At 38.4% G+C, this 15,764-nt stretch overlaps 1 protein-coding gene across 2 annotated transcripts in view; it reads right to left on the bottom strand.

Moving 5' to 3' along the window:
- CORIN (corin, serine peptidase) overlaps window positions 1-15,764 on the bottom strand; it is a 135,606-nt gene that overhangs the window by 53,298 nt on the left and 66,544 nt on the right. Inside the window, exons 5-8 of one of the 2 annotated variants that reach the window (XM_089526965.1) lie at window positions 11,740-11,853; window positions 6,300-6,407; window positions 3,284-3,394; window positions 2,598-2,714 (exon numbers count right to left, since the gene is read on the bottom strand). In XM_089526965.1, coding sequence (XP_089383091.1) covers window positions 2,598-2,714; window positions 3,284-3,394; window positions 6,300-6,407; window positions 11,740-11,853 — 450 coding nt within the window. The remainder of the gene's footprint in view (window positions 1-2,597; window positions 2,715-3,283; window positions 3,395-6,299; window positions 6,408-11,739; window positions 11,854-15,764) is intronic. The other variant, XM_089526966.1, reaches the window with a different exon arrangement.

The following is a 15,764-nucleotide window of genomic DNA, read 5'->3' on the forward strand; positions in this document are numbered from 1 at the left end:
TCTCAATCCAGTTTTGTTGTCTCCAAATGTGCAAAGACAGACAAAATACATCCTGGGTCTTGCCCATTGGCTTGTCTGTTTGTTTAGAAGTATATACCTCAGCCATGGTCAGGGATTTAGTTTGTTTTTACCATTAATTTTATTTGTGACAGGATTTTTTATAGTAAGAGAAATTTGGAAATAGATGTCTTTAAGCAGTGTGCATTTCTAAAATTACCCTTCCAAAGCAAGTCTTGGAAAAGCATGCATATGCAAACTGAAATTCACTTTGAAAAAACCCTCAGCTTCTCACTCTCACTCCACTTTCCTATGGGAGTTCCTTAATTCATTATAAATCTAGTATTTGAATGAAACACTACACAGATCCTTGCTAATCATAGCACAGCCTAAACAGAATTCCTATAAACACACCATGTCTTTGGACAGTTCATTGTACACAGCCAGGCGACCCCGTATTGGATTACTATTTCCATAGAATGAATGAAGGTAGTTATGTCAACCTATTCCTTAATTACATTTCCTTAAGGACCATATGGAAAGAGAAGTTTTATTCACTCAGCCATGCGGTGAGTTTATTTTATTTGTAAATTGCAATGAGAATTTACTGCAGTACAAGCAAGGCTTCTTCCATTCTACTTATGCTTTCAAATGTGCACAATATTCTTCCCTGACACTGTTGACACCAAATGGATTCATTTATCTAACAAATGTATTTATCTGTTTAGGTTTTAGTCCTCTCTCTTTCCTGTCTCATGCATTCACAGTGGTTACATCTTGATGTTCTTTTCACAGGTTCTTTCAAAACAGAAAAAAGCCCACTTTTCCTGGCTTTGAACCACTGGTTATACATAGATGTTTGTTGTTGTTTTTTATGGTGGCTGCAGCATTACTGATGACCTGTGAGTTCTGATGTAAGCACAAATAAATTTCCCAAATGATCACTTTTCATAGATTTGTTTTGTCCTTATTAGCCATGAATATAGGGGAGAGTGATCTTGGTTAGGACCATCAGATGGGAAAATGCAAGATTAAACTCTCTTACAGTTTTTCTGCCATAAATTTGACTTCCTAAAAGCATGTCATTCCAGGAAATGATACCTTTGGGGGGGGGGGGGGAGGCAAAGAACAGTTTCAAGGAGTGGAAGGTTAACACTAAAATGCTGCTGAAGAAAGTTCTACTTTGCTCCGCATGTGTTGCACTCCTGATATGTACTCTCTTCTCCATTCCAGCCCTTATTTCTATAGTCTGGGAGAAGTGATTATGTTGCAGATATACCATTTATTGGAGGTCTGCATCATGACAGAGTAATATTCCATATATTTTCAGGAATGTCTCTCCACATCAGGATAGACTCTCTTCCAAGTATTTTGTGTTATGCTCCCCTACAGGTGCAAAAACTACATTGCTGGAACCAGTTCAAAATGTTTTAATTTCTAATGCAGTTGACAAATTTGGTCTACATACTCATTTCTGCTTCTTTGTTCTGTTGACATGTGTTAGGGTATCTGCAGTATAATTATATATATTGCTACACTGACCTGGTATCTCTAACAATGAAGGGTGTTTTGAAAATCTTTTTAATAAATAAACTTTCATATAATTTTAAATGCAATGCTGTTTAATCCATATATGCAGCTAGAAATTATTATTAAAAAGCCAAGTAATGGACACACGTGTCATCCCCACCAAACCAGGTACCTCCCCTAAATCCTTTTTAATAGTTGATCATATGAAATTTTAGAAAGGCAGCAGAAAGCTATCTTTACTATATTATTATTATTATTATTATTATTATTATTATTATTATTATTATTATGGAAATGAGGTTCATGACACAATGACAAATTCAGACAGTATTTGTATTGGCTCCTGGCTACATGCTCTTCTAATGTACAAGTGGTTGTTGCATTTATGTGCAGAATTTTGACATGTACAATTAAAACAAGCAAATAGGGAAAATATATAGCTAAAGCAGCGTGTGAACCTTCATCTAGATCCAGTACATTTGCATCCCCGGACCTCATGTATATGTTCAACTGTTATTTCACAGAGGTGAGAAAAACAGCAGCATGAAAGACAAGTCCTTCCTTATTTTAGCTTCCTCTTTTAGGGCCTAGCAAATAGAAACAGAATGGAACTAAGCTCACATTAAATCAAGCAGCAGGCAAGAAGTCATTTCCTAGACTAAATTTCTACAGATGGTAGATTCAAATATAAATTTGTTTCACCCCTGCAGTATACAAATATCTGGAGCAAAAGCATAATCTCATGCCCTAAAATATGAAGAATTGGAGAAAAACTGCAAGATATATAGAGCAGGAGTAAGGAAAGTGTGCCTCGTGGAGTTTTTGCAGCCAAGGCAGGCCATCTCAGTATGTTAGTTTTGCTTATGAAAGCTTTTGTTTTTAGAGAGGTTAACAGGCATTTTCAAATCCCAAATTTGAAAAATGAAAGCAAAAGTGAACTGGAAGCTACTTTCCATTAGGATGAGGAGGCATTTTCTAGCATTTTCAGCTGATGCAAAAATCACTATTTCTGAAACAAAGTTTTCTAAGTTTTCAGCTGCAAGTACATAGTGCCATGTGGAATCCCTTACTTTCACTACAGTTTTCTTCATCGCTTCCATCCTTACAGTCATTGTCTCCATCACACTTGAAAGAAGTGGGAACACACTGACCATTTTTGCATTCTGCCAGTCCTTGACTATGGCATGCTGTGGAAAACATAAACATTCTGCTCATTTTTAAAGACTGTTAATTTCCTGCAAATGAAAACTTATTTAAAGTTTTAAAACTTTTAAAACTTATTTAACATATCAGCAAGAGTGAAAAAAATTATCACAGAGGTTATTACAGTATAGGATCATGTGTGCTTGACTGATAAGCACACTGGTTAAAATTCTAATATATATGAGGAAAACAATTTGATTAAACACAGTAATGAACACTGGACTAAATCAAATTGTCAGTCTCAACTAAAATAAACCCATTGAGTCAATGGGATTTGCTAAGTGAACATAACTCTACTCTAGTTGTGATGCTATGATAATGTTCAGCAAAGTGAAAAGCAGTAGGAAAAAAGGAAGACTGCATTACAAGTAGATTGATTCAATCAAGTCACAGCCCTGAGTTTGCAAACTGAGCAAGGTTGGTGCCGCTCTGAGCTCTTGGAGATTTCTCATTCAAAGGATTGCTTTGATAAACTGAAGCTGACATGATATCAAATAATAACAAAATTGTGACTAAGAACAGATATCAAAATTGACAAAATCAAATAACTTACAGCAGTTGACTTCATCTGATTTGTCTGTGCAGTCATGGTCACCATCACATACCCAGTCCATTCTTATGCATCTCCCATCTCCACATCGGTGGTGAGTTAACAGATTACAATCTGAGGATGGTGGTGACAAAAGGATAAAATAGAATAAATACAAGTCCTGGCACTATTCATAACATAGCTGGATTACATATTATTATATCATGATGGGAGCACTTATTAAAATAACAGAATCATAGAATTGGAAGGAACTCCAAGGACTACCTTATTTAATCCTACCATGCATGAATCACTACTAAAGTATCCCTGAAAGGCATCCATCTAACCTTTGTTTTAAAAAGCCCAATGAATCAGCAACCACCCTCTTGAAACATCTCTTACCATCAGAAAGTTCTTCCTAATGTTTAGTGAGAATTCCCTTTCATGTAATTTGAATCCATTGCTTTGGGTTTTACCCTCTGGAGCATCAGAAAACATGTTTGCTCCATCTTTCAAGGACAGCCCTCCACATAGTTGAAGATAGCTATCATAACAACTCCTCATCGTCTCTTGTCCAGGCGAAAAGGAGTCAGAGAATGCTGAGCATAATTCAGAGTTTTCCTTTTGGGAAAGCTATACTTCATTAATAGCTTGAACATGTTGATGTAATTTCATGTATTTACTGTATTGCTGAATGTACTGTGTTCTACTGTTTAAGGGTTTTTCCTTCTTTAAAACCTTGTTGGTACTGCTGTACTATTGCATATATATGGCATACTATGCTTTAATTCTATAGTCCATGGTTGTTCAGCAAAGTTGGTTTGAGTGAGTCACAAAGACCATGTAGAAGGACAGCTTGCATATCTGTAACTGTAGTTCTTTGTATGGTTATCTATGAACTCACACAAACCCATTCATGGTCCCTTCACCATGGTCTGTTGCATAGGTGTCCAATGGAACTGTCAGTTTCAGCAGGAAGCCCCTTGTATAGGTTGGCTGAAAATGAGTGGGGCTACCACCAAAATGCTTTAGAATGATATGAAATACTTCAAATGATGCACTGCACAGGTGCAGGATAACCTATTTGTGTGAGTTCACAGATGCCAACTCTTTTTAACCCTTTGTTATCTGGGAGGAAGGCACTGAAAAATGAAGGAACTCCCATTAGTTGGGAACAAGGGGTGGATTTAATGGCCCCTTTTTGCAAGAAGATATCCACTTCCTAAAGAAGAACAGCAGAGGGAAGCATAGCAAGAAGAATGCCTGTGGTAAGATATTCCTCAAATTCAATAGTGTAGCCTCTTTTTATGATGTAGGACATCCATAAATCCATGGTAACAGCAGCCCATGTTAGGTGGTAGTGTCGGATCCAGTCGGGAAATGGAGGCATAAGCATTGGTGATACTGATAGCAGGTTATCTGCCTCTGGAGGAGGGGCAGTAGCAGTGATGGGAAAAGTGGTGGCAGGGATGTCATCCAACAGCGACTCAAAATCTATACTTGGATCCATCACCAGATTGTTTCTTAACACACATGTTGTTGTTGTTGTTGTTGTTGTTACTATTATTTATTTATTTGTATCTCACTCTTTTCCCAGAACTGGGACTCAGAGTGGCTTCACAATATTAAAAAGCAATACACTTAAAACATAGAAAAGTGATACATTAAAACAGAATTAAATTAGATTTAAATCTCTGATGTATGCCAATGTATGGTGACAATGTATGGTGACAACATATTTCATAATTGCTTTATATCTTTGCTATAGGGTTGTTGAAAATCCAATTGATTATGAAAAACAAAACTAAAAAGATGTTTTCAGAACATATGGTTGTCACAAATTGTTGAACCAGAAAAGGAAGCCAGTTGTACCATTCTATTTATCCATCAAATATCTCAGTAATAGCAATGAAAACTATCTGACTTGCTCACAGTGGCATTGCTAACAGACCAACTTCAGATTGTTACTTAGAACAAAAGCAGTCTCTCCCCTTCACTCACCCCCCTTCTTACCTTGTCCTAAATATACTCCTGGGGAGTAGGAACAAAAAGTAGAGAGACTAGAGAGAATAGACACACACATCCTTCTTGTACTTAATTCCACATTCTCCAAATGTTCCAGACCGCTGCCACAATGGGAGGATCTCTTGAATCCTCCTCTCCTTTGTTTCCTGGAGAGAAAACTATTTGTGCTGCCCAGATAATGGAAGAATCCCCATTATCACAGAATGTAAAACAGATTAATTTTTAGAAAGACACCATCAGCAGGACAGAACTGTATGTGCCATAGTTTCCCTACAAACCATAAGCTAGCCTCCTGATGCCATCATGTTGTTTTTCTATTGTTCAAATGAGATTCAGTGAGCTTTTGTATTTGGAACTGGGTGGGGGCACCATCTTGTCTTTTGCCTCAGTAAAATATCTTCAAGTAGTCCAATACTGTAGTAGAAGAAAGCCCACATAGTAGGTTCTGTTCAACCACTGGAGCTTATTCAAAAATGCTGCTTATGATATTGTGCAGGTATCTCATAGGCCTCTCCTACCTCAAAACTGAAATGTAACCCATGTTATGCAATAAGGTAAAGTTCCACTACATTAAAATGTGAAATATAAGGAAAAAGTCTTCTTTCTGAAATTTAATACAAGATATGTAGAATCTATAGTGTTTTTTCAAGGATGAGGAAATATCTGACTCCAACAATTACTTCAAGAAAGTATCCGCTCTTAATATATCTGAAATATTAACTCCTCAAAACCCACATTTCAAGGAGGAAAGGAAGATTTCAGAGACTGTGCCATATGTTAATGTAAGACAGCCAAGCTGCAATCCAACACTATTAAATAAGATTAAATCTGTTGATTTTTATAGTCTTACTAAGTGTATCCTGTGGTGGATTTTAGCTTCTGTGTTTTCTATACTTAGTGAGAGACAGACTTTGAAATATCCTGGCCATGTGTGCAAGAAGAGGCTATCAGGGTTCTCCATTACAGCTTTTATAATCTAGCTATGTAGATCTAGAGATAGATAATCTTTATTTACCACAATTCTGCTCATCACTTAGATCTCCACAGTCATCATATCCATCACAAACAAATGTGTAATTGAGACATTTTCCTGTATTACAGTGGAAAACTCGTTCACTGCAGTCTGCAAAAAATAAAATATTAAAAACATTGTTTTGCCTTAGTTATGCATTGACATTATATAATAGAATTTAATCTGAGTACAATGAAGTATCCCAAAAGGGTGAATATTGAAAAGTAATATATTAAGGTAATTGCATTAATATATTAAAATAATGTCCCATTAACTTCTTAAACGATATTGGCTATGGGCCATTGGCAGCTACATAATGGGCAGAAATCAGCAAGTAAAGCCATTTCTCACATGGAAATGTAATAACAAGACAGATTAACTGTTGATTTCCACTCATAATACAACTGTTAAAGGCACAGAATCTTTCATCATAAAGATGAGTAGACGTCCTAAATCCATGCCCAATACTCAATTTCAGTCTGGTAATTTTGTAAAAAAAAATCCTCTAAATGAAAATAATGACAGAAGAATATATCATGCAATTTAAACATTCAGTTGTTGACTACCTTTGTAGAATTAGCTTGATGTAGTGGATAAGAGAACTAGTTTGAACATTCCAGGTTCCGGTTTCACCTTTCCATGAGCATGCTGGGTTGGCTTAAGTAACTTAAGTATCCATGCCTCTCTAGCCTCAGACCATTCCTCTCCTTCCAGTGTGGGAATAACTATGCTGCCGTGCTTTACAAGTTAGTAATGATTCATGAGATTACATGTGGGAAGTGTTTAGAGAACATACAAAGAGCCTTATAAACACACTTCTGCTATAGTTCCATGCACAATTTTCTGTGTATAAGTCCTATGGAACGTAATGGAACTTCCTATTGAGAGAATATGCACAACATTATACTACAATTTTATTATAATTCTGCAGTTCAAAGAGAGGCTTGTGGCACCTTATTCAAGGCTATCCCAACTATTATTAAACCAGGCTTTTAAGATTACACTGGAACGCAAGAAAAGGGCCTGCTCACAGTTACTCAGTGATGGTTCACAGTAGTTTACTAAACATTGTATATGAATGTATGCCACTAAAAAGCTTTTTTAAAAATCTGTTTTCGTGGTGGAGAATACTTTAGAGATGATAATGGGAATGCACAGGCTCTCCCAAACAACCTTTGTCACTACATGGTTCTAAATATGTGTTTTCAAGGGTAAACATATATTCAGTGAATCCCTTGGGATTACAAAGAATAATTTAGAGAAGTGGTGTCTGCACTTCACCTACTGTCTCCTGTAAAGATCTTCTTTCTGCCCTAAATTTCATGCCTACGCTGGATTTAAACCCATGTCTTCCCAGACCAAACACAGCCTATTATCTAATACACCACATTAAAACTAACTTCAACTGCTGTTAAAGAGGAAGGAATGCAATAGTTCACACTGTTCTGGATTTTCCACTGTGATCTATATTTAGCTCTAAAAGAACACCAAGAATGAAAGGATAGTAAATACCAAACACAAAAAATCCTACACATTATAAACTAAATGAAAATATATGTGTTCTGTATATGGTTTCATACTGAGTAATGCAGAACCCGCTGAGTTTGGAATTCAGTTCACTTTTTATCTGGAATCTGTACCAGCATGAGGTATTCTGACAGTTCTCTGTGTTTATCCATCTTTGTGTTGTAACTAAGATACTGCTACTTCTTAAAGCTCAGTACCGGTTTCTCATTCTTTTCTCTTTAAATATTTATTAATACCTTAGAATGTCTCATCAGATTTAGATACTTCGATTTGCATCCAGACTTTGAATTTCTGTTCATACATATATATTAAAAATTAATAGGGCCAAACTAGATGTTAGTTAAAAGTGTCACTGAAAGTGTCCTGGTCATTCTTTGACTTAATTGTCATTGCAGGAAAGGGACAGTTTTTGTCAGTTCAACAGGAGAGTTAGCTCTCTGCCCTACCTTTCCCCCATACACACAAACAGCAACATCAGATCTCCCCATTCAGGAGAAGTGCAAGTACTATTTGAGTTTGTTCTCTGATGCTAATAGCCACAATGGGAAAAGGAAGATTTTCATCAAAAATGCAGTGGGAAAAGAAAGGATAGGTTCTACTAACCTGACAATGCAGTTCCAATGAAAATGGGGAGAGGGATGTCTGAAGTTTAAGAAACATTTAAAACAAGTATTGTACTACAAGTGATGCATTTGGTATCACATCAATTTGATCTATAGTCAAAAAATAAAGTGATCTTGTAGCACTTTTGAGACTGAGAGAATGAAGTTGCTAACATAAGCAACCTGCACCTGATGAAGCAGACATAGGATGAAGCAGATGACTGTTAATGAGCGGCCTCTGAACTGGGACTGTGGCAGCCACACAGACTGCTCCCAAAGCAGGCCACTGCCCTCAGACCCAAGCTGTGCCAACCAGGAGTTGATTGAAATTGACTCCTTTTTTAATACGGTCATTTGGACCGAAACAAAGCCTCGGCAGAGCTTCCATCTGCTTTGGGGTGCGCATCATCTAAACACCAAACCCCCAAAGTGGCTAGAAGCCACTTTATTTGATCCATGCATTTCAGGCTTTAGGGCCTATACAGACCGGCACTTTGTGCTGGCCTGTGGGCAGAATCAGGGTGCAGCGTCCTCATGCTGGATGCCTTAACTCCACTCCATGGCGCCATTTTGGCACACGCTGGTCCATGGCATGTGCCATCATGACACACCTCAAGCGCTGAAGGGGCATCATAAAGCCATGCAACCACAGCTATGGCACCCCTTGGCACCCAGATTAGAGCCGCGGGCATGGGGTTGCCATGACCCCAATCTGACCAGCAAAGTGGCGGCTGCATACCGCCCCTTAGGGACAGTCTGGAGAGCCTCTCAGTCTACAAAAGCTTATGCTACCAAATTCTTTCTCTTAGTTAATCTCAAAAGTGTTCCAGACTAACACATCTATGTCTTTGAATTTAAAAAGTAAAGACATTGTTGATGTAGCACTGAAGCTAAGAACAGTCATGCCCTCAGTCTTGAGCCCCACCATGACATCATCTTTCCATGGTGGTGGGATTGTGTGTTTCTGTGAGACAAGAGGTTATGCTGATACAGTCAGCCCTCCTTATCCACAAATTTTTAGCCACAGATTTAAGCATCCACGGCTTGAAAATATTTTTTAAAAGTATAAATTCCAAATAACAAACCTTGATTTTCTATTTTATATAAGGGACACCATTTTACTATGCCATTTCATTTCATGGCATAGTATGAGCATCCACAGATTTTGTTATCCATGAGGAGTCCAGGAACCAAACCCCAGCAATAACAAGGACCCACTGTAGTAGCATTGCTGATGGTAGGGTTTCTATGTCAGAATGACTCTTTCTAAGGAGCCAGACTGAGCATGACAAATAGCCATGAGACAGCAGCAGTGGTGAGGGGGACACTGGTGAAGAGACAACAGCACTGGCACTTTAGATAACTATTGTTAGTGCTATGCAGAAAGAGCCACTGGTTAAACCACTTCTGAATCGCTTTTACCATGAAAACCGTATGAGAAGGAGAGTCAAAATAAAACAAGAAGTAGTGGCGGAAGATAAGATTCCCAGGTCAGAAAACACTCAATCAACTACCAGAGAAGAGGCAGAGGACAAGTACCCTTAGCATTGTGTCTATAGACTCAAGCTGAAAGGAAGTTCAGCTGTTGGTGTGCTCAGATGTAAAAGTCTGAAGCTGCACAACGCATATAATAGGGAGATGGAATGTGAGAAGCATGAATAAGGGGAAGCTAAAAATTGTAAATCAAGAAATAGAATGTATAAACATTGAAATACTTAAGGTGAGCAAGCTAAACTGGACAGGAATGGAACCTTTTCAATCAAATAATTACACAGTAATCTAAAAAGAAAAAGGGTGTCATTAATAGTAGCTGCCACGCCTTGCCTTTACAGAGCTCCTTTGGCACTGCATCATCTAAACGCAGTACCAGAGGAGCACCATGATACCGCGCACCATGTAGTGTGGCACACAGCATCACTCCACCATGGGGCAGAGTCGGGATGTGCATCGCGTGGATGCCATCCCCCAAGTCCACCCCCAGGCCAGTCTTAATGGCCGGTCTGCACTTGGCTAAAGAACAGAATGGCACACGGGTCAATATTTCACAGATGAAAAACAGGGTATATGTGACCAAGCAACATCAGAATGTGGTCAGGCTGCAGCAATTTCCTTTTGTTTGAGTCTACTGGGAACCTCCTCTCCTCCCCTCCCTACTAAGTTAAGTGATTGCAAAATACTTTTGCACTTTGATCTCAAATTGCAGCAATTGAAGTAACCATCTCCTTCCTGTGCTTCTGCCAAGGCAACTTTCTTCCATGCTTGAAATCAAAGATTGCACTGGCTATTTTACAGACTATCTGTTTAAAAGAACTTACATCTGCTTTCATATTCTACTATTCTTCTGAGCTGCTCACCTCCTGGTGTGCTGTAAGAGGTGTGTCCAATATGAATTGCCAAGGAATGTTCTTGCTACCACTGCTTTGTTTATGGTCCAAGTTCATGCTGCCTCAGTTGCAAGGAGGGACCTCAAGCATGTTGCACCAATATGGTTTCAACAATATCTCCTCACACCAGTATCAGCAGCCATACAGAGAGTTTCTCATGCTGAAAGTGAGTATATAACTGTAGTTGACTCTTTTCACATCAGACATGTAAGGAAAGAGAAGGGCGGAGAAAGTCTGGGGGATTCTTTCCTGCTTGGTGGAAGAGTGATCGCTCTCTCCTTCAAGATTTCAAATAGGCAGATCTGAGGATCTGCTTTGTGCTCACTTGTTAAGTGTGGACACTTTAATCCGGCCTCTAGCTCTTTCTCATCTATGTGAACAAAAAGGGTGTGGCTGAACACACCATACAGTGGAAAAACCACATGCTCTTTTTTCACAGCAGTTCTTTTATATAAAAACAAATATTTTTGTGACAACCTTCAGATCAAAAATCATTTTGTCAGCAGGTTGTTTTTCATGAACTGTAATATGCTGCCAACAAAATTAGCAAAGGGTATAAAGTGACTGCTTGTTAAAAAGGTTATCTCTTAACAAAGATAGTCTTTGTGGGATGATTACTCAGACATTTAAAAACAACTGTTGAAGAATCCCTCTGTGTGTCTGCAGAATTTTTAGCTGTTGAACTCCTAATGAAATCATGCTTTTAAAAACATTAACATTTAAAAGGTCTACAAGTACATTCCATGGTCAGGTTGGGCAAAGGTAAATAGGCTCTATTGATTGCTAAGACGTCAGAAGTGGGCAGACGCAAATCCTACGCAAAGCGGTTGTCATTACATAATAGGTGACTTTTGTTTCTAAGGCCATCTTAATAGTGTCCTAGTTGTTTCCCCCCGGACATAGATTATATTATGCATTTAAATGACATACTGCAATGTGCTTCATCACTCCAGTCATCACAGTCATTGTAGCCATTGCACTGGAGTATCCCTGGGATGCAAATTCCACTTCTGCACAAGAAGTTCTCATCCCCTTCACAAAGCACTGAAAGAGAAAAACAAGGGAAGGAAAAAAAACTTATTTTCTCAGATAAAAAAGCAACATTTGTTGTCTACTTCGATTACAACATAATTTCCTTCAATTGATCACATGGCTGGGCACTTAATTCTGACTTCAGACAGAGGAAATGGGGGCAGTGGTGGGAGGCACAGCAGAACACATATGTGAACCGCTACCCAGGATTGTCCTGGAGGGCTTCAGATTTTCTGAGAAGATCCAAAGCAAAAGATGAGTGTTTAAAATCCTTTTTAAGGGTGGTATACCATGGGGTTTGGTGCTGAACTGGCCATACATCATCAGGAAAGTTCACACCAGGATCAGAGATTCAATCCTGCATCATTTGGACTGATCACCATGAGGACAAGGGGAGCATATGTTATTTGACCCATGCAGACATGGCCTTAGACTTCTTAATTCTACAGAGCTACATTCTGATTGTTCTGACAGAAGAAATGTTACACCAAGTGTTGGCATTGGATGTATTGCAAATTAATTTCTTTCTCAAGTAGAAATAGGAAAATATATTACTAGTAGTCTCATCTCACTACCTAAATAACTTCCCAAGGACATAAACAATCAATCCTTTCCAGAAAGTGCCTTGAATTTTAGGGCACAAAATCGAGAACTACACAAGATACACTGGTTTGTTTGGTCTCAAAAGAAAGAAGCTGATTTTGATCGTGTTATTAAAATAGAATTGATTTTGATGGTGTTACTGGGAATTTTGCAGATAAAAAAGCCAGAAAAGCTAATTTCATTAGCTGATTAGGTATATACTGTTGCTTTGTGTAAAGTATATTGTTATCTAGTCATTGAGAAGGGGCCCCATACTTGGCCCCAAAGCAGTCCTGTTCAGCCCTGAAATTTTTTTGTTGAGGCCCTGAGTGAATATACACAACTTTTACTGCCAAAAAAAGGTAACTCAATAAAGTCACAGAAGAAGGTCCTGAAGTATTTGATTTCTAACATCTAGATCTTAAAACCACAGATTATTGGGAGAGAACAAAATATAAGTCTAGTTGACAAATGATGTGACGTTAAAAGAGATTTGGTTCACTTATATTATTATAACCTGTGAACCCAAACCTATCCTGCATTGTTGCTCCATGGTTTAAGAAATCTTTAACAACTCTTTGCATGGGTAATAAATTCAGAATAAAATTTTAATTGGTGAAGCTGGTCAAGGGTCAGTAGACATGCTGGATCCAAACCCCACTTAGAATAAGGATGGAGGGAATTGCCCTTACTCTGGCAAACTTGTACCAGCACTATGTGACCACAGGCTGGAGGAGGTTTGAAATGGATAAACTTTCGAATTTGATAATCACACCACCCTTTCTCCATGCTGTATTTGACTCTTCTTCCAGCCGATCTTAAGACTGATGACTTCTGCTGTGAGAAGATCAGCACTGGATTCTTCTCCAAGGTTTTCAACTTGGTCTCAAAGGTGCTACAAAATCTCTCTGCATACAGATTTAAAGCAGTTATGCTGGCAGGTTACTCTCTGTATGCTTCTGAAAATGCCATGCAAAAGTGGGTTCTAACAACAGAAGGGCATTTCTGCTAGCAGAAAGCATCCCTATCTGTAGGCTTAAATTTTATTCTCCACACACACACCCTGCAGCTGATGCATCATTAAGACTGCATTGCCCACCTACAGAAATAAATAAATAAACAAATAAGAGAATAAAACAAAACTTCTGAAGAAAAGCATAGTTTCTTTCTAAAAAATGTGTTCGCACACGTTATAATAATCACCACATTAGAATGAGCATTCCTTCCAGGGACAAGGTTCTTTCTGTCTACAAAAACTGCTATCTTCTTCTTACCAAAACAAGTCACAGTCTTTCTGTATTTCCCATCTATATCCCTATAACAAATTCTACATGTAGTATAATAATTTAAAAAAAACCATCTACAATTAAAAACTGGTGATTGTTTTAATTAAGCTGAATTTCAGTTTCTCTTGCAACAAGCTGGCATCTTAATAGGAATGTTACAACAAAATATAATTGTCTGTATCATCTGCTGTCTTATATCATAAAGATACAACTATACCTGGCTTTTGCTGCTTTTTCCTATGGGAAAAAAATAGAGTTTATTCACATTATGCTTCAGGTCCAAAATATATGGTAGGCATACTCTGGATCTAGGTTTGTTTGTTTTTGTTTTGTTTTTCCTGGATCTAAAGGAGGAAGTGATGAATCTGCTGTTATGGCAGTTCAACAGCTGATCAACTTTGACTTTCATGAAGTTTCTCATTCTTGAAATTTTAATTATCCACTCCTGGAAGCTGATGAATTCAGATAGCTTTCTGATATCTCTGGAGAAATTTATTTCTTTTATCAAAGTATTCAAACTTTAGTTCCAAGACAGGGAATTGACAAAATTCATTTAGCATTATGCTGGCTACCTAGACTATTCAGCGCTATTCAGAGTGATAGTCCACGGATCAGTGTTGGTCTGTTAGTTGTTGCCTGGCAGTCCATGGCAAACTTGCAGAAAAGAAACAGTTGTAGTCAATACGCACAAATATGGTGCCAGACCCCAGCACACTGGCAAAAAAACCCCTCCTGGTAACTTAAGAAGCACTGCTTTGGGCAATGCAGTATAAGCCCTTAGTTAGACAAAATATTACAGTGGACCCTTGTTATACGTTTGGGTTTGGTTCTAAGATCCCCCGTGGCTAACAAAATCTGTGTATGCTCAAGTCCCATTAAATATAATGACATACCAAAATGGTGTCCCTTATAAAAAATGGAAAATCAAGGTTTGATATTTGAAATTTATACTTTTCTGGAACATTTTCAAACCGTGAATGCTTGAATCCATGTATAAAAAATCTGTGTATAAGAAGGGCTGACTGTACTATGCTTTGAACTCTTTCCACACTCTCCACTCCTATCAAATCAAAGTCCCTATTTTGATCTTATCCATTACTAGTCCTAACCATTTCTCTGTTCCTGACTATGGACTGTTTCACACGTGGACCTATGTGCTTCCATCCCAAAAATGGTTAAAGTATTGGGATACCAGAAAAGCAAGCCCATTTGCTACTGGTTATCACACACAGAGCACAACAAGGGGTTAAAAGCACCTTACTTAGAGCTAAAGAAGGGAGTGTATCCCTTTAAGAAGGAGGCTGCCTTCCTCTGCCAGGCACAGCAAGGGACATGGGAAATCTGGGAACCAGAGGCATCTGGAGGCTTGATTTTTCAGACGGCTGGCATTATGCAAAGGGAGTTAATTTGTAAGCAAAATGGAAATATAAATCTAGTAGTTTTGCAAATTATTCCCTGATTCACCTCATATTCTCTCTGGATGCTGTTCTGATTGCATGCAGCGTCATGTGAAAAGCAGCTGCAAACTTGTCCCTAATGCCCTGGATGACCCTGCATTGGCACTACTTTAACCCTCCAATTTTCTCCATGTGAAAAAGTCCTATCTCTATCCATCCCTCTCAAGATTTAATTCATCCCTATCTTCCTTCTGTCCCTACCTGTTTTAAGTATTTGAAGGGGTGTTAGATGGAGGATGAAGCAAGCTTGTTTTCTGCTGTCCAGAGACTAGAACACTGAACAATGGATACAAGTTACAGGTAAAGAGATTCCACCTCAACATTAGAGGAACTTCCTGACAGTAAGAGCTGTTTGACAGTGCAACACACTCCCTCGGAGGGTGTGGAGTCTCCTTCTTTGGAGGTCTTTAAACAGAGGCTGGATGGCTATCTGCCAGGGATACTTTGATTGTGATTTTTCTGCATAGCAGGGGGTTGGACTGGACGGCCCACGTGTTTTATTTTTTTATTATTTATTTATATACCGCTATTCCAAAGATCATAGCGGTGAACAGCAAGTAAGCTAATTAGCAAGTAAGCTAATTTGCCCCGAACAGTC

This window comes from Sceloporus occidentalis, unplaced genomic scaffold (genome assembly GCF_023333645.1).
Source record: "Sceloporus occidentalis isolate IW3139 unplaced genomic scaffold, rSceOcc1.0.p SCAF_5, whole genome shotgun sequence".
Classification (NCBI taxonomy): domain Eukaryota; kingdom Metazoa; phylum Chordata; class Lepidosauria; order Squamata; family Phrynosomatidae; genus Sceloporus; species Sceloporus occidentalis.